The 27,304-nt window shown below is 47.6% G+C and overlaps 1 protein-coding gene across 1 annotated transcript in view; it reads left to right on the forward strand.

Annotated features, from left to right (window-relative positions):
* The window catches only part of LOC140191064 (protein Niban 1-like), a 70,514-nt gene that overhangs the window by 20,885 nt on the left and 22,325 nt on the right, over positions 1-27,304 (forward strand). Inside the window, exons 3-11 of the mRNA XM_072248139.1 lie at positions 2,939-3,070; positions 6,359-6,473; positions 11,536-11,703; positions 16,678-16,793; positions 19,025-19,129; positions 22,681-22,843; positions 23,934-24,121; positions 25,496-25,657; positions 26,235-26,351. Coding sequence (XP_072104240.1) covers positions 2,939-3,070; positions 6,359-6,473; positions 11,536-11,703; positions 16,678-16,793; positions 19,025-19,129; positions 22,681-22,843; positions 23,934-24,121; positions 25,496-25,657; positions 26,235-26,351 — 1,266 coding nt within the window. The remainder of the gene's footprint in view (positions 1-2,938; positions 3,071-6,358; positions 6,474-11,535; positions 11,704-16,677; positions 16,794-19,024; positions 19,130-22,680; positions 22,844-23,933; positions 24,122-25,495; positions 25,658-26,234; positions 26,352-27,304) is intronic.

Genomic DNA, 27,304 nt, shown 5'->3' on the forward strand with positions numbered 1-27,304 from the left:
GCCGTTACGCCTTTAGACTGTGGGAGGAAACGGGAGCACCCAGTGGTCACAGGGAGAGTTACAGGCAATGGTGAGGCTTGAACCTGGGTTGCTGGTACAGTAAAGCTAACCACTACGCTACTGCGACACCCAGTAACTGCAACATTATGTTCTGCATCTTGTTTCTTTTCACTGCCTTGCTGAATATGTATGGCATGATCCATTTGGATGGCACACAAAAGCTATTCACTGTATAACAATAAACCAATCAAATCCAATCCAATAATTTCCAATCATGAACCCCCTTCCTTGTTTAAATGGTGACGTTACATTTCATATCATCTGTTGAGACTATTTCAGGAATTTGAAAAGATCGTTGCCAATGCATCCATTATCTCTGCAGTGGCCTCTGTTTAATCTCTTAAGGAAAGGTTATTAGATCCGGGGGATTTGTCTGCTTCTAGTCTCATTAATATTTCCATTGTTTTCTCTTTAGTGATATTAGATTCCTTAAATTCCTCAGTGCCATTAAGAGCTTTGGTTCCCCCAGTTTCTGCTTTATATAGGATGTCCGGTGAATTTCAGAAGCCTTTGAATGGGCAAAGCCACAAGAATTTAGAAGAGGTGGTTAAACCTCATTAAATAGGCTTCAGCCTCTCCTGCATCTCTGACTGCTCAGTGGAAGATATTGGATCCTGAAGGCGTGCTGGGATATTCTTCGGACAAGATCTGGATGGCTGGGTATCATAATGTCTCTAACATCTGCGGAGAAGACTGGATGGGCCAAATGGCCTAATTCTGCTACTATATCTTATGGTTTTAATGCATAGCCGCGCACCTGGGTTAAAGTGGGTACATTGGTCACACTCTGTCTTCTGGCGTGGCTGAAAGACGCGATGACTGTTGCCCACCCTTAATTCATTCTGAACTGTGACTGCATTTAGAGTTCAATGGCACTCTGGGTCTGGAGTCGTGTGTAGGCTGGATATGTAGGTTACCTTCCCTCCTTGAAGGAGGGGAGTGAGGCAGATGGGTTCTACATCTGTCGTCAGGCTTCAGTGTCATAGGACAAGCAGTGGTCCCAGAGATGAAGACATAGGAGACTTTGAGATGCTGGAACCTGAGGCAACACACAGTCCGCTGGAAGAAATTAGTGGGTTGTGCAGCATCCGTGGGGAGAATGGTGGTGGTGGGGAAGGCCCTGTTGACCCTGCATCGGGATGGACAGTGGCGAGGGGAAATGGCCGACAGGACAGGAGGGGGCAATGAGGATCAGAGGTGGACGGAAGAGGGACAAAGAGTGATGGGCACATCAAGCACAGGTAGGGGTGGGGGAGGGAGGAAAAGGGGATGAGCGGGATGAGGGCCTCCAACTATCACGTAAATTACCACATGAATTCAAACCCGTGTCTGTGATCCCAAACTCTGGCAGCGAGTTCAGTAACTGTACTCTGTCCCAAAACCTCAATTGACATTTCGGCTGGTCCCAGGAACAATTTCACCATATGTGGATGATTCATGGGAAAGATGTAGCCTGTCAGCTCCAAAACACACTAAAGTAAGGGGCACGGACTAGCCAGGCCCTATCACCATAGCACAGTGATCATATCGGGAGACCACAGTCAGTGAGGATTGGAAATAACATCTCCTCCTCAGTCAGTCAACAATGGTGCACCTCAGGGATGCCTGCTTAGCCCACAGCTCTACTCTCTCTACACCCATGGCTGTGTGGCTAGGCACAGCTCAAATACCATCTGTAAATCTGCCGCTGATTCGACTATCGTCGGCAGAATATCCGATGGCAGCGAGAGGGTGTACAGGGGCAAGGTAAGTCAGCTGGTTGAGTGGTGTCGCAACAACAACTTTGCACCCAATGGCAGTAAGCTTTAGGAATTGATTGTTGACTTCAGGAAAGGGAAATTTAGGAAAAACACACCAGCCCCTATCGAGGGATCAGTAGTGGAAAGGATGAACAATTTCAAATATCTGGGTCTCTATCCTGGGCCCAACGTATTAATGCCATTACAAAGAAGGCTATATTTCCATAGAAAGACCAATGCCCTTGAATGGAAAATTCTACAGAAAGTAGTGGATACGGCCCAGTCCATCACAGGTAAAGCCCTCCCCACCACTGAGCACATCTATGTGAAACACTGTCACAGGAAAGCAGCATCAATCATTAGGGTCCTCATCACCCAGAACATGCTCTCCTCTCACTGCTGCCATCAGGAAGAAGGTACAGGAGCCTTAGGACTCACCGCACCAGGTTCAGGAATAGTTATTTCGTTAGAAGTTTAAGGAGACTTGGTATGTCACCAAGGATTCTGGCAACTTTCTACAGCTGTAGCGTGGAAAGCATTCTAACTGGTTGAATCATTGTCTGGTATGGAGCGTCCACTGCACAGGATTGGAAAAAAGCTGCAGAAAGTTGCAAACTCAGCCAACTCCATCATAGAACTAGGCTCACCAGCATCGAGGACATCTTCCAAGGGTGTTGTCTCATAAAAGGTGCATCCATCGTTGAGGATACAATCACCCAGGACATGCCCTCTTCTCATTGCTACCATCAAGAAGGAGGTACAGGAGCCTGAAGACACACACTCAACGATTCAGGAATAGCTTCCTCCTCTCCACCATCATATTTCTAAATGGACGATGAACCTCACTATTTTTTGCTCTTGTTTTGCACTATTTGTTTAACCAACAGCCAGAATTCCAGCCTATTGCCCCAAACACACAACTGAGAATCCCACAACAGCATAGAATTTAAAATCAGTCTTGATACACAACCACAGATTGCACTAAAATCTTGTCTGTTCGTAACTGCTCTTTAGGAGAAGATCATGGTCTTCTCGATGCTCCAGACCCACCAATAACACTGACTCTCAGCTCCGTCCATTTTCAGGGGCAGATATGTCCCATGAACGAAAAATTAATCAGTCGTTCTGTTCTTCCCCAGGAGCCCAGAGATGCCGACCAAGTGATTTCCAGTGGTTACATAATGCAGTACCTGGAAAGCAAGAAGAAATGGAAGGAGAGATATTTCGTAATTAAGGCGAGCTACGGCTTGGACTGCTTTGAAAGTAAAGAGGTAATAATGATGTTACAAACTCTGATTATGGGCAGCCAGTTGGCGGGAGAGAGGAGATAACAGGTTCGGAATAGCAACTGAGTCCAAAAAATGCTGACGTTGTTCCAGGTAGGGAAGTGTCTTTAAGAACTGGGTGAGTTTCAGGACGCAACAATGGACGGCCAAAAAAGTTGATAGAAAGGATGAAGAGAGATTGCGAGAGTAAGTTAACAAGAAATATAAATTATAAAAGGAGAATAAAATAATTAAATGTGAGAACATGCAGACTACACAGGAGTAGCGGCTGCAATATTAAACAAATATTCTACATTTGACTTCACTGAAGAAAACACCAAATGGCCACTGTTGTAAAACTGTTGTATGATAACGATGAGCTTTTGATCCCACAATCTACCTCACTGTCGCCCTTGTACTTCAGATGTCTATCGGCACCAGGCTTCCAAAGCTAGCAACATATCCTGAACTCTCTCTGTAACTGGAATACTATATTCTGCATTTTTCTCCCATTTGTACTCCCTGGGTGTACTCCTGTATGGAACGATTTGTCTGGATTTAGTCTGCAAACTAAAGCTTTCCACTGTACCTTGGTGCGTGCAACAATAACAAACGGAGTATCAATTACCAAAGGTATGGTGGAAGTTGAAGAAACCTTCTCCTCAGGCAGACCCTTTGGGTCGAGGATGAATTACTTGCTCTCGGGTTCTGTCGGTACTAAGGGTCCAAAGTGGGAAGTGCAGACTCTGTCACAAGGGGCAGGATGTGCTGGTGGGTGGGTATTTGGTGAGGTAGCCCTCTCCTTCTGATGCTTTCACAGGACCACTAACAAATCCTGATCCATGGATTCCAGGTCCTCAATCCCATCCTGAGTGCCCTTTCTCTAGAGTCCCCAAGGAATCAGTGGAGAGGTTGCATTTCATCAAGGAGGCTTTGAGTGCCACCTTACCCTTTCCCTCCATTTCCCTCATGACCTCTTCCCTGAGAGAGCTCAGGATATGTTGCTAGTTTTGGAAGGCTGGTGCCGGACAGATGAACAGCCTTGCCCAATAGAGCGAACTCAACACAATTAAAACCTCAGTCCTGTAGTGGACACTAATGTTGTTTGGTTCTTCTAATGAGTTTGGAGGATTTTGTGGGATCTACCAGTCCCTGCTATCACCTCAAGAAAAAAGGGGTGCACGCGGATTCCTGCCACTGGGTAAACCATAGATCTTGTACCAGATCAGAACTTCTGATCTTCAAAGATTCTTGTTCTCCACCAGCCAAAGGCTGCCTGGTGCACTGAAGGCACAGGTGAGCCAACGTGAGCATGGAACTGATCTTGAAATGAAAAGGGGTGGGGCTGGGAATGGACTAATTCACAGATCAAAAACCTGCGCTCTGGGTTTCCGTTTCCAAAGAAAAATGATGGCTGATGAAATCCAGTATAATATCTTTGTTCTTTACACTGCAGCTAGGTAAGTAACAGGAATCAGTAGGAATTGTACAGTACTGTGCAAAAGTCTAAAGCCACACACACACACACACACACACACACACATATTTTTTTTTCTGTTTCCCAACCACGTTCCTATTTCAACCAGTATACAATGCTGTTCGCTATCAAAATATTTTCAACAAGTTTCATTATGCAGTCATTCAATTGATTTAGATGTACATAAATATAAAGTTCTGTTAACGTTTGAACACAAACAGGTTGTGTGAGCAGCACCTACCTTTTATTATCACTGAGAGGTCATCCGCACACCAGATGGAGTTGCTCCAAATATAATGGTGCATTTATTGTCAGTACAACTGTACATACAGGATCCCGAGTTGGCACAATAAAGTATTATAAAGATTGATAAAAGGGATCAGCAAGGACAAGTAGAACAGTACACACAAGAGGAAATCTGTAGTCGCTGGAAATCTGAGTGTAGCCCCCCCGGGCCAGCCTCAGGGTCGCTCGGCTCGCTGTCGTCTAGGGAAACAGCCTCGGCCCCGGCAAACTGGGTCATAGTTTGTGTGGATGCTGTGTGATGTACCCCACCCCGCCCAAATAACAGACAATACACCAGATAGGATTAAATGATTTACAGTTTATAGATATTACTGGAACTATATAATTAAGAGAGAATAAAATATAAAAGGAAAATAAAAGGCGCCACATTTATCAAAGTTCAATCTCTTCGTGCACAAAACCCGTTGGAGCTCAAGGACCTTCTTCTTCACCCTGCAACCCCTCGGACCACCTCGACCGGCCGCCTGGGACCAACAATGGTGATCGACCAGACGCTCCACACGAGTCCGTCTCCGTCTCCTCGCCGAACATCCTGCTCGGGGTCCGACCCTGTTAGCGGACATCACAGCACATCGTCCATCCTCTGTCTCGCTCTGCCGCCTTCTGCCCCAAAACCCCGCGCATACAGTATCTTCAAATACACCAAAACCATAACAACTATCCCAATTGGTTAATACACTCTCTTACCACACTCTAAAGCAAAACAACCTGCTAGCGCAAACTTTCTCAGCGTTTAACACAACAAAGCCACATTCCCCAGATTAACATAACAAAGACGCCATTTTAATTAGCCTCTGCAGTAACATAAAAGTCGAAACCTCCTTACATGAGTAACACACAAAAAATGCTGGAGGAACTCAGCAGGCCAGGCAGCTTCTAGGAAAAGAGTACAATCGATGTTTTGGGCCGAGACCATTCGGCAGGACAGTACAGTACGGGACAGGCCATTCAGCCCACAATGTTGTACCAATCTTAATGCCAATTTATACTGAATGTCCTCGTCCTTCGTGGTCATGTGTCCACCGACAAGTCTCTTAAAATCCACAAAACTGGCTGCTTCCGGTAACGAAAACCTACCACACTTACCACTTCCATTAAAGTAAAAAAATCTGAAATGTATAAAAAAATCAATAGATGTTTCAAATCTGAAATAAAACAGAAAACACTGGAAACACCTAACTTGTCTGGCCATTGGTAATCAGTTTATTAGTATCACATAAACAAATTATAATGAAAAGCTTTTGCCTGCTGGCAATCCAGACAGGTCATTCTGTATGTAGGATCCAGTGTTTTCCCGACGTATATAATGCATGAACCCTTCTCAGGCTTCCAGCCGAGTCCAGGTGTCGATTTTAACCGATGTTTCAGTGGCAAAAGTCAATTTGGGGTGCAGAGTAAGATGTGATCCTAGTCGTCAGCGGATCTTGACACTTTGTGTGGCTGTCCCCCACCTCGTTTCTTGCATTCTAAAGTTGCCATGTCCTCTTATTCTGCCTCTGTGTGCGCTGCAGGCTGCCCAGCGAGGACTGAAAGCAGACGGCACAGTACAACTGTCAGGGTACAGCCCGCTGAGCTCGGTGTCGGCCTACAGGGAGTTACTGAGCCAAAGCTGGCCAGTCTTCAATGGTAAGAAAGTACGGTGGGGCGGGATTGGACGCAGGTTCTGAACTGGTCAGGGTATGGGTGACTCAGTCCATGCCCATCTGTTGCCCGTCTGTATTTATCCTGGTGCTGACACGTAGAGTTTGATGGAACCTCTGCTGTAAAGAGTGAGGTGCAAACTGGCCCTCCCTTCATCACTGGCGGAGCTTGGGACATCCCAGATTTAACCCTTCCGCTTCTGAGTTATCAGCCGTCCCAACCAGTACGTACATCACTGTTCCTCCACTGGTTCAGATCCTGTAACACAAGAGATTCTGCAGATGCTGGAATTCCTGAATAAAACACACACAAAATTGTCATGTGAAATCAGGTTTGGTGAGTGGGGACAGAGGATACTCACTACCGGTGAGTACTTACAGGACAAGACGGACACTAAACATTCAGTAAACCAAGTTACACCCAGTTACAAATACTCTCCTGAAGCCTGAGCTCGAGATCTCTCTCACTGTAGCACGCTTCCACGGTTCCCGTGGCGCTGGCTGTGACTGCCTTCGAGCCCCTGAGGTAAAAGACCGGGTACTTTCAGTGCGCTAGATTTATACTCTACTGATGCAGTGACATCATCAACTGGCGCCGTGGCGCCAAGCGGCAGCCAGTGGAAGGGCTCCTTAAACAGGCCAGTCCCTCTCCAAAGTGGGAGAGCGGCTTTCGATGAATAGGTCACATTGACGCTGACTGCAACAGTCCACCCCACGCCCTAGTCTACTGCACACACAAAATGTAATACTATGATACCCAGCAGACTACCAACCTCCCAACGCCCTGAACAGCCACCCTAGGGTGCAGTTGTTATGGAGCTGGCCCTCCACTCTCCTGATCTTATTTACTGACTGCAGGACGTGACCAGCCAGGTGAGTGATGTTCCCAGACACCAGGTGAGTGATGTTCCCATCACGGACATGCAGGTGCAACACCTCTGACCAATCACAGCACAGCTGCCACCTCCCTCCGTGAGCAGGTGGTCCAAAGCCAGCCGATTTTTTTACAGGGCCACTGTCCGAATAGACACCATCTCAGCTGACACTGGTCAGTGCATCCTCCGTATGCCTGAGCACCGTGGCCGCCTCATTGGCCAGCGTCTCCATCACAGCGGCCACGTGTATCAGTCCCTGGGACAGCCTGGCCGCACCATACAGGTAAAAGTCGATCATCCACAATCTCCTGCTTCCGTGATGCGCCTCTTACTGCGCCGCCCTCGGGCAGGGTGCTTGTCCGGGCCGTTAGGGTGGTGTAGGCACGGTACCGCATACCCCGGGTAGCAGCAGCCGCACTTTCCTGTGGGGAGCCATGGGTTGTCCCTTGGCTCAAGTATCTGTCACAAGGTGGGGAGCAAGGGTGGACCCAAATGCAAGACACAAACACATCTTGTGAGGTTAACTAAACTGAGTTTATTGCTCGTTACGAGGAGAACAAAGCAGAAGTGGGAATAGCGTAATGGAGAAGGACTCGGGCCCTGGACTAGGCTAGGACTAAGGGTCTGGGCTGGGACTCGGAACACGGACCTCGGAGCCAGGACTTGGAACACAGACCTCGGAGACAGGACTTTATACTTGAAACCTCCAGAGCTAGGGACTCTTCTTATTCATGGGGCAGGACATAAAACACTGAGCCGGGAATCCTCCTTAGACACAGAACAGAGCCGGGACTCTTCTTGACACAGGGTCAGAACCCTTCCAGGGTACAGGGCCGGGACCCCTTTTAGACGCCGGACATGGATACGGAGACCACACAATGATGGACAGTACTATAACTGGGCCCAGGTACGCTCCAAGCAGCGGCGAGCTCTTGTCTCACCCTGGCGGGTTAACTTTGACTGACCTGCTCTGGCAAGGGAAGGCGGCTTGCTGGCACTTGCTTCGGGAGGAGACTAGGCCTGCTCCAGCCGGATGACATTGGCTCGCCCTACCTTCGGTGACTTTGTTAATGTTCTCGCCCGAACGGCTGAAAGCCAGAGACTTATAAACTGCCGGTTCAGCCGAGAGTAAATTGACTCTAATCACCAAGCCCGAGGGATACGGGAAAACAGGGAACCAAAGGGAAACAGGGAGTCAATGGTCTGGATCGTAACACAAACAAAGTAAATTTAAAGGGAGCCCGATCCAGACCATGACAGTGTCCCCAGTATGTACCACTTAGCATCCAGGGAGTGGCCACTTTCCCAGCACCATTTGGCATTGACACAGTTGTCCCAGGGTACTGGCTGGTCCTCCACATCCCTGATCATACTGCCTGCACCAGCACTCCCTCCTCTTCCTTGTTGGCAGAGGGATTACTCCCTGAGCTGGGACCTAGGGATTAGGCAAATCATAAGCAGGGAAGTACCAGTCGTTATAAAACTTACACCACCGGGGGTTACTGAGACTCAAGTTCTTTAAGGCCGTTCCCATACTATGGGGCGAGGTTGGCCGGAATGTTCTACTCCCTCCCAGCTTCCCCCGAAACAGCATGCCAAAACCAGAGAGGCTGGAGGTTTCTCCCACAGTCCTGCTCCATTAGCCACTACCCCAGGGGTCAGCGTAGATCCTCACAAGGCCCGTTGCCTCCCGGAGGGGCAGTGCTGCGGCGGCCAGCTCAGCCAGTTGGCTTGATCCTCCCTCGCTGCCCTGGGTAATGACCCTCCCTGAGGCAGGGCGGAGAGCAGCAGCCTCCCGCCACCGTTTACCGCTCCGCCAAGCGCTGGGACCGTCGGTGAACCAGACTTGCTGCTTCTGGCAGTCACAGGGTTGACCTCACTGTAGGGGCAGGGGGGAGATGGTGGGAACCTCACTGGGGGTGATCAGGGGGAGCCGGGACCTGGTCATGGAGGCAGCTTATCCCATCAGGACCCTGCTCTGCCCGGTCCGCAGCGTTCCCCTTCCATCTGACGTTGAAAGACTGCTGTGCACGGCCTCCTCTGTGGGGTTACATTGTCAGACTTTACCCTCTGCACGATAGGGAAGAGTGGTCACGACACGATTGACTCGCAGGCAGCCTGATGCCAAGAGAGCTGAGAAGCAGGCCAACGGCTGCCTCTTGAAGGGGTCGCCACCTCGGGAAGGGTTTTTTTGTCCAAAACTCCAAGGGAACGTGACACCTCTTCATCACCTTCCTCTGGCTCCACTCAGCCAAACTGGGGAGTGGGGGGGTGGGGGGCGGGTGTTGAAACCTGCAGCTGGAACAGCATCCCATGCTGCCTGGGGCCAGGGGAACGACCTGTTCTATCACCTGCTTGGCAGTCTCAGAGGCAACCCACTGCTCGGGACCCCATAGAAAGGTGGTCTTTCTTCTGAGACACCTGGTACACGGCTTGCAGCGTCATGGTCAGGTGGGGGATGAGCTGACACCAATACCCCTGGACACCCACAAAGCACTGCGTCTCCTCTTGACCGCAGGTGGGGACCGCAGCGCCCAAGATCTTGCGCCTGGTATCTCCCGCAGCCCAGAATGCCATTGTATGCCCAGGAATACGACATTTTGGCTGGGGCCCTGTATCTTACCAGGTTGACAAACTAGCCCTCTTCCTGCAGGGAGGTGACTACCTTATCCAAGGCCTTCCTCACTACGCCCTGCGAGGGTACCTATCGTCTATGTAGTGAGATACAGAGAGTGTGGTTTAACTGTATCACCTACAGGTCTTGGCAATTATGCCATGGCCGGGCTGGGACTGTGGACATATCCCTGTGGGAAGCACCCAAAGGCGTTCTGTCCACCATCCCAGATAAAGGTGAACTGACCCCATGACTCCGAACTCTGGAGGATGCAGAAGGCATTGGACAAGTCTGCTTCCACATAACAATGCTTCCTCTCCCTACCCCCTATCTCCTCAATAAGGGTCACTATATCTGGGTCAGCCGCTGTGAGAGGCAGTGCGTAACCATTCAACGGTCTACAGTCAAGGGTAATGTGGCATGTCCCATCCTCCTTCCAGAGAGTGGTGTATCTGAGGAACTCGTCACAGGCAGCTGTGGAGGCCAATATTTATGTATACTTAAGATGGAGGTTGGTGGGTTCTTGATTGGTCAGGGCATGAAGGGATATGGGGAGAAGGCAGGAGACTGGGGCTGAGAGGAAAATTCGATTAGCCACGCTGTAATGGCGGAGCTGACGCAATGGGCTGAATGGCCTGATTCTGCTCCTATATCTTGTGGTGCAGTGCCGCCAAATGGCAGCCAGTGGAAGGGCTGCCACGCTCCATAAACAGGCCAATCCTTAGCTAACACGGGGAATCGGCTTTCAATGAACAGGTAAGATTGACACATATTGCATCTGTTACCCAATCCTGGAACTTCCTACCTGAAAGTACCTTCACCAGCATTCACCACCGGTTTCTCGTGAGTGACTGGGTGTGTGTCATAACTGCCATCCTTTATCAATGACATACACAGCCCCAGAATGAAGGTTTGTTAAAATATCTCAGAATTCCAAACACAAGCTGTTCGGAATCTGCACTGCAACACGCACAAAACGCTGGAGGAACTTGGCAGGCCAGGCAGCAGTAACGGCGGGAAATAAACTGCCGACACTTTGGACTCGGCATGTCTGTGTGCGTTGCTGAAGATTTCCAGCATCTGCAGAATCCCTTGGGTCTTGGAATCTGTACAGGATGCCCAGCTGGATTGTGCTATTCATTGCCAGCAGTGGCCTGGTACAGAGCATGCTGCCTGCGTGTGTTTGTGTGTTGGACACCAACAAGGCACAGTCAATCCAACTTCTGTGACTCACACAGCCTCCAGTAACCGCGGCAATGAAGGCAGAGCAGTACGCATTACAGTGTATATTGCAAAGTCCTAAAGCAGTAGTCCATAGAAAAAGAGCCCCAGTCCCACCTCTGAATCTGGACTAAGAACCAAATGCAGAACTAAGAGGCTGTGTTACTGGTGGATTGTCATAAAAATCCAACTCATTCACCGGGGCTCTTCACAAAGGAACCTAATCGCCAGCATATACACCCCAGTCCTCCCAAGTGGCATGACTCCTTACCAATACGTGAATGTGAGGCTGTGAAGGGTGCTATATTAATGAGTCCTGCTTTCCCCTCGCTCTGCAGCTGTGGCAGACACCTACTTGGAGGAGCAACACTTGAACTTCCCGACAGGTCACCAGCTCTTCCTGTGGCATTCCTACAAACCCCACCTGCTCCTCTGTTTCCACACCGAAGAGGACTGTCACGCCTGGAGCATGCTCTTTGCCAATGGGATTCGACATTTAAACACTGGTATGAACCTCTTTATGTCCTTGGCTCCTCATCACGAGGTGGCCATTCTTCAGAGCCTATGACTTTACATATCAGGATCAGATTTAATATCACTGGCATACGTTGTGAAATCTATTAACTTTACAGCAGCAGTACAATGAAATACATGATAAATAAATATAGAGGAAAATACTGAGTTACATTAAGTATATATGTGTCTATTAAATAGTTCAGTTAAAATAAGTTATGCAAAATAACAGAAATAAAAGAGTAGTGAGGTAGTGTTCATGAGTTCGATGTCTGTTCAGAAATCGGACGGCAGAGGGGAAGAAGCTGTTTCTGAATCACTGGATGTGTGCCTTCAGGCTCCTGTACCTCCTTCCTGACGGTAACAGTGTGATCGTGAACACGGCGCAGCACATCGCACAAACCAATCTTCCGTCCGTGGACTCACTTTACACCGCACGCTGTTGGAGCAGTGCTGCCAGGATAATCAAGGACACGACCCACCCAGCCAGCACACTCTTCATCCCTCTTCCCTCCGGGAGAAGGTTCAGGAGCTTAAAGACTTGTACGGCCAGATTTGGGAACAGCTTCTTTCCAACTGTGGTAAGACTGCTGAACGGATCCTGACCCGGATCTGGGTCGTACCCTCCAAATGTCCGGACCTGCCTCTCGGTTTTTTTGCACTACCTTACTTCCCAGTTTTCTATTTTCTATTTATGATTTATAATGTAAATTTTTAATATTTACTAATTTTAACAATTTTTAATATTTTTAATATTTAATATTTGTAATCCAGGGAGTGTGAAGCGCAGAATCAAATATCGCTGTGATGATTGTACGTTCTAGTACCAATTGTTTGGTGACAATAAAGTATAAAGTATAAGGGGAGCACGTCCTGGGTGGTGGCCATCCTTATTGATAGACACCGCTCCTCAAAAATGTCTTGGATGCTACAGAAGCTGGTACCAATCGCAGAGCTGATTAATTTTACAAGTTTCTGCAACTTATTTCAAACTTGTGCAGTAACCCCACCCCCCCCCATACCAGATGGTGATGCAGCCAATCAGAATGCTCTCCACGGTACATTTGTAGAGGTTTTCAAGTGTTCTAGTTGACAAACCAAATCTCCTCAAACTCCTAATGAAATTAGCTGCTGTCCTGCCTTCTTTATAGCAGCATCGATATATTGCGTCCATATTAGGGCTTCCCCATTGTGACACCACACCATGATGCAGTGAGCTCTTGGTATTTGCTATCACTGTTGTCACTTTGTACATCGAAGGATGCAGGGTATCAATGGTACTGGACAACTTCCCATACAGCACTCAGCCCTGTTTCGCTGATATCACCTGCTGAAGTTCAGTTGTAAAGGCAGCACATGCTGGATTTACTGGTCTTTGGCTCGGCATTAATTTCCTTCATTTAGTTCTAGCCAGAGTGTGGTAAACCTGTGGAATTAATTACCTTAGACAGCTGTGGAGGCAAAGTACGAGGGGTGATTGATAAGTTCGTGGCCTAAGGTAGAAGGAGTCAATTTTAGAAAACCTGGCACATTTATTTTTCCTACATTTACACACTTAGTCCAGCGGTCGTGGAGCATATGGATCCCTTCTTTGTAGAAGTCGGCGTCTTGGACCTCCAGTAAGTGGTCCACAGCAGGGGTGATTGATTAGTTTGTGGCCTAAGGTAGGAGATAAATTATTAACTCAAACACGAGGAAATCTGCAGATGCTGGAATTTCAAGCAACACACATAAAAGTTGCTGGTGAACGCAGCAGGCCAGGCAGCATCTCTAGGAAGAGGTACAGTCGACGTTTTGGGCCCAGACCCTTCGTCAGGACTAACTGAAAGAAGAGCCAGTAAGAGATTTGAAAGTCATGTAACGAGAGCAGTATAACTCATCTCCTTCTACTTTAGGCCACGAACTTATCAATCCCCCCTGCTGCGGACCACCTGGAGGTCTAAGACGCTCTCGTTACATGCACATGCAGTTCAACTCTTTGAGTGATAATACAAAAAGTTTGAAGTTAATAACTCATCTCCTTCTACCTTAGGCTACAAACTTATCAATCACCCCTGTTCTGGACCACTTCTACAAAGAAGGGTTCCGTATGCTCCACGACCGCTGAACTAAGTGTGTAAATGTAGGAGGGGACTATGTTGAAAAATAAATGTGCTAGGTTTTCTAAAATTGACCCCTTCTACCTTAGGCCACGAACTTATCAATCACCCCTCGTATATTTAAAGGGGAGGTTGATAGGTTCCTGATTAATCAGGGTGTCAAAGGTTATGATGAGAAGGCAGGAGAATGGGGTTCAGAGGGATAGTAAATCAGCCGTGATGGAATGGGGGAGCAGACTCGATGGGCTGGATGTCCTAATATGGCTCCTATGTTTTATGGTCTTATATCACAGAATGATGATCTAGAATTTCACAGTAGCTACTGATCTGCATGGTACTTTAACCAGGTCAACCAGTGTCCACTTCTTCAGCAAAACCTCCCAGTCCTGATACGATATGGATAATGGTGTAAAACGTGCACTGGGGGGGGGGGGGGGTGCTGACCAACCCGACCCAAAATACAACTGAGAAAAACTGCCAGCTAAACACTGCCTTAGCTTGTAAAACCTGGCAAAGACTTTGAATGTTTGTGATACTCTCTAAGCCCTTTGGTATTTCCTATAGTGCAATTCACAGATTTCACAGGCTCTAATGTTCACTCTCTCTCTGTGAATGGTTTCATTAACATATCAACCAGATGATGTTATCTATTATTTGTCACCTGTGCAACCCAGGGTTCACCCCACACAGATATTCCCTTCACCTCACCCATCACTCCCCCACCTTCTCCACAATTTAAAACCAACTTAATTTTCTTCCCTTTCCTGGCAAAGGGTTTTCAAAACTGAATCGGTAGCTCTGCCTCTCTCCCACAGATGCTGCCTGACCTGCTGTGTGTTTCCAGCCTTTTCTGTTTTTTCAGCATCTGCAATTTTTTTTCCCCAAAGGCTTTGAATACTTGTGATTCTGAAATCCGCACTATGGTTGTAATGGTTGGTGTGACGCTATTACAACCTGGGGCATTAGAGTTCTGAATTCAATCACGGCATCATCTGGAGGAGTTTGAACGTTCTCCCCATGGAATGTGTAGGTTTCTTCCCACAGTCAAAGACTTACCGGTTGGTAGGTTAATTGGTCATTGTAAATTGTCCCATGATTAGGCTAGGGTTAAACCAGAGTTGCTGGTCGCATGGCTTGAAGGGCTGGAAGGACCTATTCTTTGCTGTATCTCAAAAAAAATTAAAAGACAAAGCTATTAAAAGAGGTACATTCTGTATTAATCCCATTTTTAAAATATTCTCCACACATTTTCATCATTTTCTCCCAGGTTCCACCACTCATCCATGCAATAGAGGAAATGCTGAGTCCATTGTTGTTTGTCATCTATGCCAATGATCTGGATGACAATGTGACTAAATGGAGAGACAGATAAATGCTTTATTGATCCCAAAGGAAATTACAGTGTCACAGTAGCACAGCAAGTGCACAGATATAAATATTAAAAGAAAAGCAGGAAGAATGAAAAAAAGTTGCCACAGTCTAACAGGAGGGGGAGTCATCACTTCCCCAGCTGTATGTTGACTTATTATTGAGCCTAATGGCCAAGGGTAAGATTGACCTCCTACAGCACTCTTTGGAGCAGCTAATTTGTGGATGACAACAAGATTGGGGGTGTAGTGGAAAGTGAGGAAGACTTTCAGAGCTTGAGGTGGGATCTGGACCAGCTAGAAAAATGGGCTGAAAAATGGTAGGTGGAACTTAGTGCAGACGAGCGTGAGGTGTTGTACTTTGGCAGGTCTTACATAATGAGCACTGAGGAGTGCAGTACAACAGAGGGATCTGGGAATACAGGTCCATAATTCCTTAAAAGTGGCGTCACAGGTAGATAGGGTTGTAAAGAGAATTTTTGGCACCATGGAGTACAGGAATTGGGGTGTTACTTTGAAATTGTCGGTACAGCTTCAATTAGAGGATTGTGTGTAGTTTTGCTCACCTACCTGCAGGAAATATGCAGGTAAGATTAAAAGAGTACAGAAAAAGATTACAGGGATGATCTGAGTTATAAGGAAAGATTGCATAGGTTAGGACTTTATTGCTTGGAACATAGAAGATTGAGGGGAGATTGGATAGAGTTATACAGAATTGGCGACAGTGGTGGAGGCGGATACGATAGGGTCTTTTAAGAGACTCCTGGAAAGGTACATGGAGTTTAGAAAAATAGAGGGCTATGGGTAACCCTAGGTAATTTCTAAAGTAAGTACTTCAGATGATCGTGAGAGTGTGGAACGAGGAATGCGAGCTTGATTTCAACGTTTACAAGAAGTTTGGATAGGTGCATGGTAGGGGTATGGTCCAAGTGCAGATCAATGGGACTAGGCAGTTTAAATGGTTCAGCATGGACTAGATGGACTGAAGGGCCTGTTTCTGCACTGTGCTTTTCCGTGACTCTAATTTACGGTGTTCTGTATTCCTAAGAACCCACACAAATTTAAGATGTGGGAGGAAACTGGGACGTTCAGGAAAACGTATACAGCCACAGGGAGAGTGTGCAAACTCCACATAGACAGCATTGCGGGTGAGGGTTGAACCCAGTTCGCTGGTGTGGAGCTGTGCTGCCTTGCAGCTGTCCGCAAGGATGGAGCTCCGGAAACATCAAGGTCAAAACCATCCAAGCAACACAAACACGTCATTAGCGCTCAATTCACCTTCCCCATCCTCTTTCGCTGAGAAGGACACCTTTCTGTCAGGTTAGAACGGAGCAAGCTCTGTCTCACCTGCCCTGGGAGAGTTTGATGGGACAGTATCGCGGGAGCATTACTCTGTATCTAAACCCCTGCTATCCCTGTCCTGCAAATGATTGATGGGAGCTTAACTCCGTTCTACAAGGAGAAGTCAACTGTCGTGGTAATTCAAGATCTTCCTTTGCAGTGCTGTACGGCCGAGATACCTTTGAAGTCCGCGCATTACTGGAGGCTGTGCGTGTGTATCGAGAGCAGAAAGGACATTACGGAACCTGTGACTTGTACTTGGGCTCAGAGGTCGAGGTAACGTTTACTGATGGTTTGACACTGCTCATACTTGCTCCTTGTGACAGGCATTTTTTTTAAAAAGAGTGACTCTGCATTTCTAAAGCACCATTCGTAACACCTGATCTTACTGTGAGCAATGTTGGAGATGTGGTCCCAGCAGCTAATGCATGCATGACAATCTCTCGCAGATCTCAGTGGGCTAAAGCTGTTAAACTGCGGCAGCCTGCCTACTCAGATGGTGGGCATTCTATCTGAAGAAGTGTGTGGAACAACATCAGTCCTTGAACTTCACTCGAATAGAACCTGGACCCTGGTCACTTGGGTGTCTACAGGTCCTGCAGTGTGCAGAGATGGGTACCATGTATCTCAACTGCAAGCATCTCGGAGAATGTGGAGGCACAAGGGGACTGCAGATGCTGGAGGATCTCAGAAGGGGGCAGCATCTGTGGAGGGAAACTTACAGTCAATGTTTCAGGTCAAGATGTGCAGATGAGGGGCATCAACCATTTCCCTCCATAGATGCTGCCTGTCCTGCGGAGGTCCCCTAGTACCTTGTGCATTGTTCCTGGAGTACAGCATTGTGTACCTAGACTTGCTGCACCAGGGTAACGCTGTGCTTAGCGTGACGCCTTTACAGCTCAGGGCATTGGAGCTCGGAGTTCAATTCTGACGTGCCCTGTAAGAAGTTCGTATGTCATTCCCGTGTGCGCGTGGGTTTCCCCCGGGTGCTCCTGTTTCCTCCCACAGTCCAAAGACGTACTGGTTAGTAGGTTAATTGGTCCCTGTAAATTGTCCTGTGATTAGGCTGGGGTTAAATCAGTGGGATGCTGGGGAGGAAGTGCCTGTCCCACGCTGTATGTCTAAATAAAATAAATCAGAGTATGTTAATCTGCAAAGAGAAATTGGCAATACACAAACAAACATTTGAATTAGGACCTGGAGTAGATTGCCAGGCTTCTGAAACCATTTAATAAGCTCACGGCTGATATGGTTGTAGCATGAATTCTCCATTCCCAACTGCACACAGTAACCTTTGTCCCTCCCATTTATCTCTGCCTTTAAAAATATTCATGGACTCTTCTTCTACTGTCCTTTGATGAGAAAAGTTCCAAAGAGTCCAAGCTTGAGAGAAAAGGTTTCACTTTGTATCATTTGATATCGAAAGATATCGCTTTGCATCTTAAACAGTGACCTCTGATGGTTAAACAGTGACCGCTTGTTCTGGGCTCCCCACATCCACTCTGTCAAGTCTCCTCACCACCGAATGTGTTTTAACTGAGTCATCCCTCATCCTTTGAAACTTCAGTGATGTTTATTTATTTAGATACAGTGTGGCCCTGTATCCAGCAATCCCCCAATTTAATCTGACAATTTCCAATGACCAATTAACCTATCAACTGGTACATCTTTGGACTGTGGGAGGAAACCCACGCGGTCACGTGGAGAATGTACAAACTCCTTACAGACAGTGGCAGGAATTGAACCCGGATCACCTGCATTTTAAGGTGTTGATCTAACCACCATGCTACCGCGACGGGTGCCACCCTGGTGTATTAACTCAGCTAACCTAGCCTTTCTTTGTCAGACAATCCATCCATCCTAGGTATGGAAATGCAGACCTATTTAACACACATTTGAAAAACTTTCTGGCTTTGAGATGCTTTAGACATGATTGTGGTTCTGGACTGCATTATTCCCAGATGTCTTAGTGAAAGGACTGTTGAGAGAATGGAAACAAAAAGAAGCCACTCAGCCCCTCAAACTTGTTCAACCCTTCAATTTGATCTTGGAGTTGCGTATCTGATCACTATCAACCCAGTTTGGTTCCATAACCCTTAGTAATGTAACCCAAAGCTCTAAATGACTCAGTAATACATTCAAAGGGTCAAACTCTGCACTCTTGCAGACAGCTCCAGTAAGAGATTATTTGGAAGGGCAATGCCCACAGGGGTTTTGCCATGAAGACCCTTGATATAGGATGGATCTGCCTGCTTACCCATGGTCAAACACTAAAGGGAAGCTCCTTTAGCAATACAAACCATGGGAAGGCAATGTGAGACACATCAACAGCACCCCCCCCCACCCCCCTCAGTGAGACACAAAGGGCAAGAAACAATGGACAAACTCATCCCGGAGTACCTCACTACTTTATATTCAGCACTTCAGCCACAAAAAGCAAGGAGTGACCTGACCAGGACTGGTTCTCAGTCCCCTTAGGAATAAACTGATACTTGATCTTTTCCCAGATCCTGAGTAACCTGGTGATGGAAGACCTGTGCCCCGTGTTGGAGTCTGAGCTCATCCCCCATATCAGAGGGGCAGAGAGTAAACGGAAGCAGGCCTGGCTGAAAGTGAGTGCCATCTGGGGAGCTGGTTCAGGGAAAAGACTTCGCAGGTTTCAGTTCTTAGTTCCCTGCCGCCCCCTATTTCTTTGTACATAAACCATTGTATTTGTCTGTATGTGTATGTATTTGTGCAATGTGTATGTGTCTGTATATTTATATGCGTATATGTTTTGTATGTGTTTGTGAATGTGTTCGTGTACTTCTTGCTTTCTTTTCCTCTTCCTCAGCTCTTTCCTTGCATTCATTACAACCTTCCCCCCTTCCCCTGCAGCCTTGTTTCATTCCTTACCTCCCCTTTCTCAGTTATGGTTACACTCCACATCTTTCCGCCCTTGTAGAAAGATTCGTTGTGAAATCTGCCGGACTTGATGTTAATCTGTCAGCATTAAATCTCAGCTTCTCTTCCACTCCATTCCTTGATATTTCCCATCACGTGACTTGCAACATCTTGTGTAGTTATTAATTTTTTGCCACATGGTATTTGTATTTTCACAAAGGCCCGGATCTCCTGCATTCCACAAAGTATGTGCAATTTCCTCCTGTGCCTCTCTCCTCTGGATTTGGGGGATCTGCATTCCGATTTCTGCTTTATTTGTGCCTTAGGCAGCAGTTCCATTTATCATACCGTTCTTTCCTTCATCCTCTTGGGTATGGAGGTCATTGGTTGGTGTTTGGACGTGAGTTTGTCAGATCAAACAAAACTGCATTCACGGATCTATTTTCAAATAGGAATTATACCAATGGAAATATTTATCATTTCCATTGCTCAAACACTTCGGTTAAAGTGAATGAAAATATAATTCTTCTGACACAGTTATTGCCAGGGACGCAAACGACTGGATTCTGGAACAACAAGCAACCTGTTGGAGGATCTCTGTGGAGTTTTAATTTTTTTTTAAATTTAGAGATATAGAATAGGCCCTTCCAGCCCTTCCACCTGCGCTGCCCAGCAGCAAGCCCTGATTAACCCTAATCTAATGACAGGAGAATTCAAAATGAACAATTAACTCACTAAACCAGTACATCTTTGGACTGTGTGAGGAAACTGGAGCATCCGGAAGAAACCTATGCATTCCACAGGGAGGACACACAGAACTGAAATCCGAACTCTGACATTACGCACTGTAATAACATCACACTAATTGCTATGCTAACATGGACCCCCCTTGCATCACGTCTGTGCGTGCATGTGTGTGTCTGGGGAGGGGAAAGGTTGTCGATGCTTTGGATCAAAATGTTGACAGTTCCTTTACCCCCACACATGCTGCTTGACCCTCTGAATTCCTCCAAATGTTTAATTTCTACTCCAGATTCATCTACAGTCACCCTCGCTCTTTTTAGAATAACGTTGAGACTTTACAAAGCAACAGTGAGGCCTCACTTGGAGTATTGGGAGCAGTTTTGGGGCCCCTTACCTTAGGAAGGATGTGCTGAAACTGGAGAGGGTTCACGAAAATGATTCCGGTATTGAATGACTTGCCATATGAAGAGCGTTTGATAGCCCTGGGCCTGTACTCACTGGAATTCAGAAGAAAGGAGGGTGACCTCATTGAAACCTATCGAATGGTGAAAGACCTTGACAGACTGGATGTGGAGGGGATGTTTCCTATGGTGGGAGAATTTAAGACCAGAAGACGCAGCCTCAGAATAAAGGGACGTCCTTTTATAATGGAAAGGAAGAGAGTTTTCTTTAGCCAGAGAGTGGTGAATCTGTGGAATTCTTTGGCACAGGCAGCTGTGGAGGCTAAGTATTTATGCATTCTTAAGGCAGAGGTTGATAGATTCTTGATTGGTCAGGGCATAAAGGGATATGGGGAGAAGGCAGGAGATGGGGGTTGAGAGGAAAATTGGATCAGCCGTGATGAAATGGCAGAGCAGACTCGATGGGCCAAATGGCCTAATTCTGCTCCTATATCTTATGGTCTAATACTGTCACGTCATCCTTTGCTAAAGTGTGGTTCAACTGCTTATCAAGGAGGAGGTAGCACAGCTCGATCTCTCATGACCAGACCAGGAGAAGAGACCGACAGTACATTCCACAAAATACTAAGTGACTAACACATAACCCCATCAGAAGATGCCAAGGGAAGGAGCCATGCGAGTGCTCACCGAATGCAGGAAACTTACCCAATGGTCAACCTCTTGCTTGCTTACTCTTGAGCTCAAACCTGGTTTGCACGGTAGGGTAGTGGTTAGCACAATGCTTTACAGTACCAGCAACCCAGGTTCAATTCCCGGCACTGTAAGCAGTTTGTATGTTCGGGTGCTCCAGTTCCAAAGATGTACTAATTAGTGGGTTAATTGGTCCTGTGATTAGGCTAGGATTAAATCGGGGGTCACTGGGCGGCGTCCCAAAAGGTTGGAAAAGCCTGTTCCACACTGTCTCAATAAATTATTAACTAAAGCTCGGCTGAAGTATTGATATACAGTACCACAAACATCATTCCTGATCTCACCTCCACCAATAAATCGAGAGAAGGCCTGGTAGAGAAGGATGGTACAAGAGTGGGCAGTGCTACCTATTGGTGAAGATCATACACTCACTTTAGACTGTAGGGTAACCTATTTGAGCTCTTTTTAAACTACAGGGGTTTTAAACTGATCAATGCAGACAAGCTTCCGCTTGTGGGGAGAACCATAACCAAGATAAATGACTCTAATTAGAATGTATTATTGAAAATCAGAAAAAAAACTGCAGATGCTAGAAATCTGAAATATAAACAGGAGGTGCTGGATACACTCAGCAAGCCAGGCAGCAGCTGCAGGGAGAGAAACAGAGATAATGTTTTAAGTCAAAGATCTAATTTCTTTGACACAAGAGCTTGGGGGCAACATGGTAGTGCAGTGCTAAACCACACCATCTGTAAGATTGGGGTTTGATTCCTGCCAACTTTCTGTAAGGAGTTTGCACTTTCTCCCTGTGATGGTGTAGATTTCCTCCAAGTGCTCTGGTTTCCTCCGACACTTGTGGGCTGCCCAGCACCATCTTCGCTGATTTGATTTATTTTATTATATTTGGCGAGGCAGCACGCAGCCCTTCAAGCCATGCCATGCAGCCCCCGGCAAATCCAATTAACCCTAACCTAATCGCAGCAGGACAGGTTATAATAACCTGACCTGGTACGTCCCTGGAACATGGGAGGAAACCGGGAAAACCCATGCATTCCACCGGGAGGATGGACAGAGACTTCTTACAAAGGGCATCAGAACTGAACTCTGAACTCTGATGCCCCGAGCTGTAATAGCGTTGTGCTAAGCACTAGACTGTGGCACAAATGACGCATTTCTCTGAATGTTTCAGTACATCTACCAAGTTGATTGGTTCTCCAAATAGGAAAAAGTTTACTAAGGAAGTGGTTACAATGAGTATTCCCATTTAGGGGGAAGCTGGATAACAGAGGAATGATACACTGAATGATTTAGGTAACGAGGGAAGGGAGGGACTCGTGAAATACAGGCACAAGTACAAAGCAGTTGGGCCAAATGGTCGGCCTGTGCTGGAAACGTCTCACGACGTTAAGGGCATCCTGGAGGGATCTGACACCTGTGTTCTACAGATGCTAGGGGAGATGTATGCAGTGGTGGAGGCCCAGGTCTCCACGGAGTTTCCGGCTCTACTCAGAGAGAACGAAGAGCAGAGGCAGCAGCTGGGGAGGACGGTCCGCCCCGACTTCAACCAAATCCTCACTGCCAAGAAGCAGCTCATGGAGAAGATCCAAGGTAAGCGCCACGTGGGATCACTGTGTGAGAGCGGATGCAGGGTGGAGACTGAAACTGGTCACTGACATCTGGCCCCACCAAGGTCACTGTCACCTGACCCCACCAAGGTCACTGACCTCAGTCTGACCCTAACGTGGTCACTGACCCCACCAAGTCACTGACCTCAGGACTAAGTGAAAATGTCCTTCATTAAGAATTTGGCTGAACTGTACACTTACTCAATATTGCTCCATGTCCTTGAACAACTTACCCAAGAATTTCCAGCAGTCTTGGCTTTGGGAGCCCCACCTGATCCAAGGGCTTGTGTGATATTTGATTCAGCGGAGAAGTGAGGAGAAAGTTAATGTCTCATCCAGACTACCCCAGCCAGGTATGGAAAACACACTAATCCCAGTTAATGTAGGAAGCCCCAGGATAATACAGGAATTAAACTTGGAAGAGTTGTTGGCAGTGGGAAGCTCATCAGATCTTGCCCATGGTTGGACTGTGCCGCAGAGTGCGTGACCGTGGTGGGATGCAGTGTGTTCCAGAGGTGGTCTGAGAGGGAGGGCCATTTGTACGGTGAGTCTATCTGTGTCCTGGGACTGGGGGAGAGATGGTATCTGAGAACAGTGTCTCTTTGGGAAAGGAGGAGAGCATTCAAAGACTAGCCCATGTGTACCGGGAACATCTCGGAGGAACGGGGGTGTACCTTGGAAGTGAGTCATATACATAAAAAATATCCCTGGGGAGGAACCCCAGTGCATCCCTCTGGAAGTGTGTCCCTGGGGAAGAAGAACCCATGTATGTTGTATCTCTGTGTCCAGGGTTTCTGTGGGAATGAGACATACTGTAAGGCATGGCAGGAGTAGGTCACCCAGCTCATCAAACCTGCTCCACCATTCAGTGAGGTCATAGCTGATCTGGTGTAGAAAAAGGAGGGGTTGTGGCTGGGATAGAACTGGGAATGGGGTGGGTATCAGATTCTGGTGTTGCTGAGAGAAGGGCAGAGCTCAGAACAGGGTAGTGGCTGGAATCGTTCGTGCGGTGCTGGAATGGGGGAAGGGAGGGGTTTGGGCCTGAGCAGTGGTGACAAGTGTTTTCTTCACAGCTTCGCTGGGGGAGCGGGTGCGCTGCTTTTGCCAAGATGAGGTTCGGCCCCAGCTCAGACCGGTGCAGGAGCAGGTGGCGGGTTCCATGGCCGCTGCCCTTGGGGAGGCTCGAAGGCTCTTCTCGGAGGAAGTTAGTGAGGTGATCAATAAGGTGAAGAGTGGAGAAAACAGCTCGACACTGGCCCAGGTACAGATCCCTTTTGTGTAGTCTTTAGTCAGCAGAGGAGTTGAGATGTTCCTATGGATCTGGGAGTGTTTCTGAGCTGCGTTTTACTGGCTTACTGGGATACAGGTCTAGGGTACCTGCTGATGACTGGGGCATTGCCCACTGGGTCAGGTTACAGGACATGGTAATTTCACTGTTTGTGATGTCAGAGACATACATGTCCTGGATACTCAGTTCAAAGGAACGTTTTTTTCCGTATTTCCTTAAAACCGAAGGGGGTCATTTGATTCTATTCCCGCTTGATGGAGTAATCCCACTGATCTTCCCTATAGTCTATTCCCACATTCCCATCAGCTTCCACTCTCCTACAAACTGGGAGAAACTCAGGGTGACCAACCTACCAACCAACATTGCTGAGTTTGCTCACAGTGGGTTCATCATCAATCTGCTTCTAGTTCCTGGTCACACGTGTGTGTGTGTGTGTGTGTGTGTGTGTGTGGCCTGTTAAAACCCCATGTGGCTACTTCATGAAAATGAACACCCTCCTATACTGAGGAGACTTTTTCCCACACTTTGGCGTAAAGCTTTGTTTAGAAGATATGCTCCAAGTTCCAAACCGTGCTTTTAGCTCTTTCTGAAGGATTGGACTGGTCGGTCTTGCTGTATAATACTGAAATGCAGATTAGGATGGAGATATGGAGATACACCCACACCGAGAACCAGGGCACTTTAAAATTTATAAAGCATAAATAATATAAGCAGCACAGGATCTACCACCAGACATAACCCCAATTTGACGTAGCAGACTGCCATGACATCAATCTATACTAATCACACCTGCCCGCACACCGTCCCAATCTCTCCATTCCTGGCCCATTCCTGAGTTTGTTTGAATGCCTCTTAAACAATGCTTGTACCACCATTCCAGGCACCTAACACTCCCTGTGTGTGAAAAAAAAACATGCCTGGAAAATCACTGCTAAGCTTCCCCTCACTCACCTTAACCTATGCCTTTCAGTATTCAGGACAAATTCTCCATCTATCCTATCTATACCTCTCATAACTTTATATAATTTTGTCAGGTCTCCTCTCAGTCTCTGACACTTCAGAGAAGACGATCCAATCTCTTCCTGTTGCTACACACTTCTATTCAGGTAATGCCTCTTCTACACTCTTTCCAAACCCTTCACATCCTTCCTAAAGTGTATACAATGTGGCAGAGCCAAAGGTCTATGCAGCTATAATACGATTTGCCGACTTGATACTCAGTCCCTGATTGATTAAGGCAAGCCAGCATGCCGTATGCCATTTTTACCACCCTATCTATTGTGAATCTCTCTATACTGAAAGTCTGTTCCATCACGTTCAGTCCATTGAAGCTTTTCACTCTTGCAGGTTTGCAGCCAGCTCCTGGTTTTACCATATCACTCAGTCCAGATGCGTCACTGCTACAAGAAGACTGAAGAGCTGGAACAATACTTGAGCAAAGTGGGGCCTCGGTTCACTTTCTGTGGCGTCCGTTTCCTGATGCATCGAGCTCAAAACATTGTCCAACAGGTGCAGAACTGTCCCCAGGCTGGGAAAACACACACAAGTTGTCCACACACTCAGCATGTGTACACACAGACACACACATGTACACATACACAAACATACTCACGCACACATCCACAAACACACTGTGGCAGGAAGGCTCCAACATATATGCACAAAGACACCAATGCAGTCTCTCAGATGTGTACAGACATGCATGCACACACTTGAATCGGACTGAAAGATAGTGGGGAGATAGCCAGTATAGCGGGGGTGGTGGAACAGAAGCTGGCAGGTGATGGGTGAATCCAGATGAGGGAGGGGTGATAGACAGCTGGGGAGTGACAAAGGGCTGCAGCTGATGGAATCTGAAGGGTCTCAACCCGAAATATCTACTGTCCATTTCCCTGCATAGATGCTGCCTCACTCGCTGTGTTTTTCCAGCATCTTTATTTTCACTCCAGATTCCAACGACTTCAGTCTCTTGTGGCTCCATTTTGCTACCGCGATGCTTGTATTGCTGGTTGTGTTGTGATTCTGATGTGAACACTGATCATTCACCGAGTGTTCAACGTTGCCTCCTCCCCTTCTCCGCTCACAGTTGATGGAAGACGCCGTTTACACCTTTCAACACATGCTCACCCCAATGCAGCCGCCCACTGGTCACCCCGGAGAAACCAGCCTGCTCCTTGATAATACCAGGACCCTCGTACTGAAGGTACATGAGAGAGGGGGAGACTGAAAGAGAGACTGTGTGTGTGTGTGTGTGTGTGTGTGTGTGTGTGAGAGAGAGAGAGAGAGAGAGCAAATCAGATGGTGAGAAAGGGTGAGAGAGAGAGAGTGAGGGAGAGAGAGTGTGTGAGGGAGAGGGTGAGGGTGAGAGAGTGGTTGAGAGTGAGAGTGATGGAGAGGGTGAAGGGTGATGGAGAGGGTGAAGGTGAGGGAGAGGGTGTGGGTGAGAGTGTGTGAGGGAGAGAGTGAGGGAGAGGGTGAGGGTGAGAGTGGGTGAGGATGAGAGTGGGTGAGGGTGAGAGAGGGTGAGGGAGAGAGAGTGTGTGAGGGAGAGGGTGAGGGTGAGAGAGTGGTTGAGGGTGAGAGTGATGGAGAGGGTGAGGGTGATGGAGAGGGTGAAGGTGAGGGAGAGGGTGTGGGTGAGAGTGTGTGAGGGAGAGGGTGAGGGTGAGAGTGGGTGAGGATGAGAGTGGGTGAGGGTGAGAGAGGGTGAGAGTGGTTGAGGGTGAGAGAGAGTGAGGTTGAGAGAGGGTGAGGATGAGAGTGGGTGAGGGTGAGAGAGGGTGAGGATGAGGGTGAGAGAAGGTGAGGGAGAGAATGGGGGGAGAGAGTGAGAGAGTGCGGGAGAGACTGAGGGAGAGAGTGGGTGAGAGAGGGTGAGGGAGCGAGTGGGGGAGAGAGGGTGAGAGTGGATGAGGGTGAGAGTGGGTGAGGGTGAGAGAGTAAGGGAGAGAGATGTTCATGTTTGGAAGGATGTTCAGTGATGTCCAGCTCCATTGGATTTTCTCTCTGGCTTTATTCCTGTAGCTTTTGTTTCTCCCAAGGCTGCCCACAAGGCAGTGGGGCTACTTACTCATAGCTGGGGATCCGGTTCACAAGCACAAGGACGTGTCCTCATGCTGGTGGCTCTGTGTGCTATGTGTCCCGTGATTAGGTTAG

This window comes from Mobula birostris, chromosome 32 (assembly GCF_030028105.1).
Source record: "Mobula birostris isolate sMobBir1 chromosome 32, sMobBir1.hap1, whole genome shotgun sequence".
In the NCBI taxonomy this organism is placed as follows: domain Eukaryota; kingdom Metazoa; phylum Chordata; class Chondrichthyes; order Myliobatiformes; family Myliobatidae; genus Mobula; species Mobula birostris.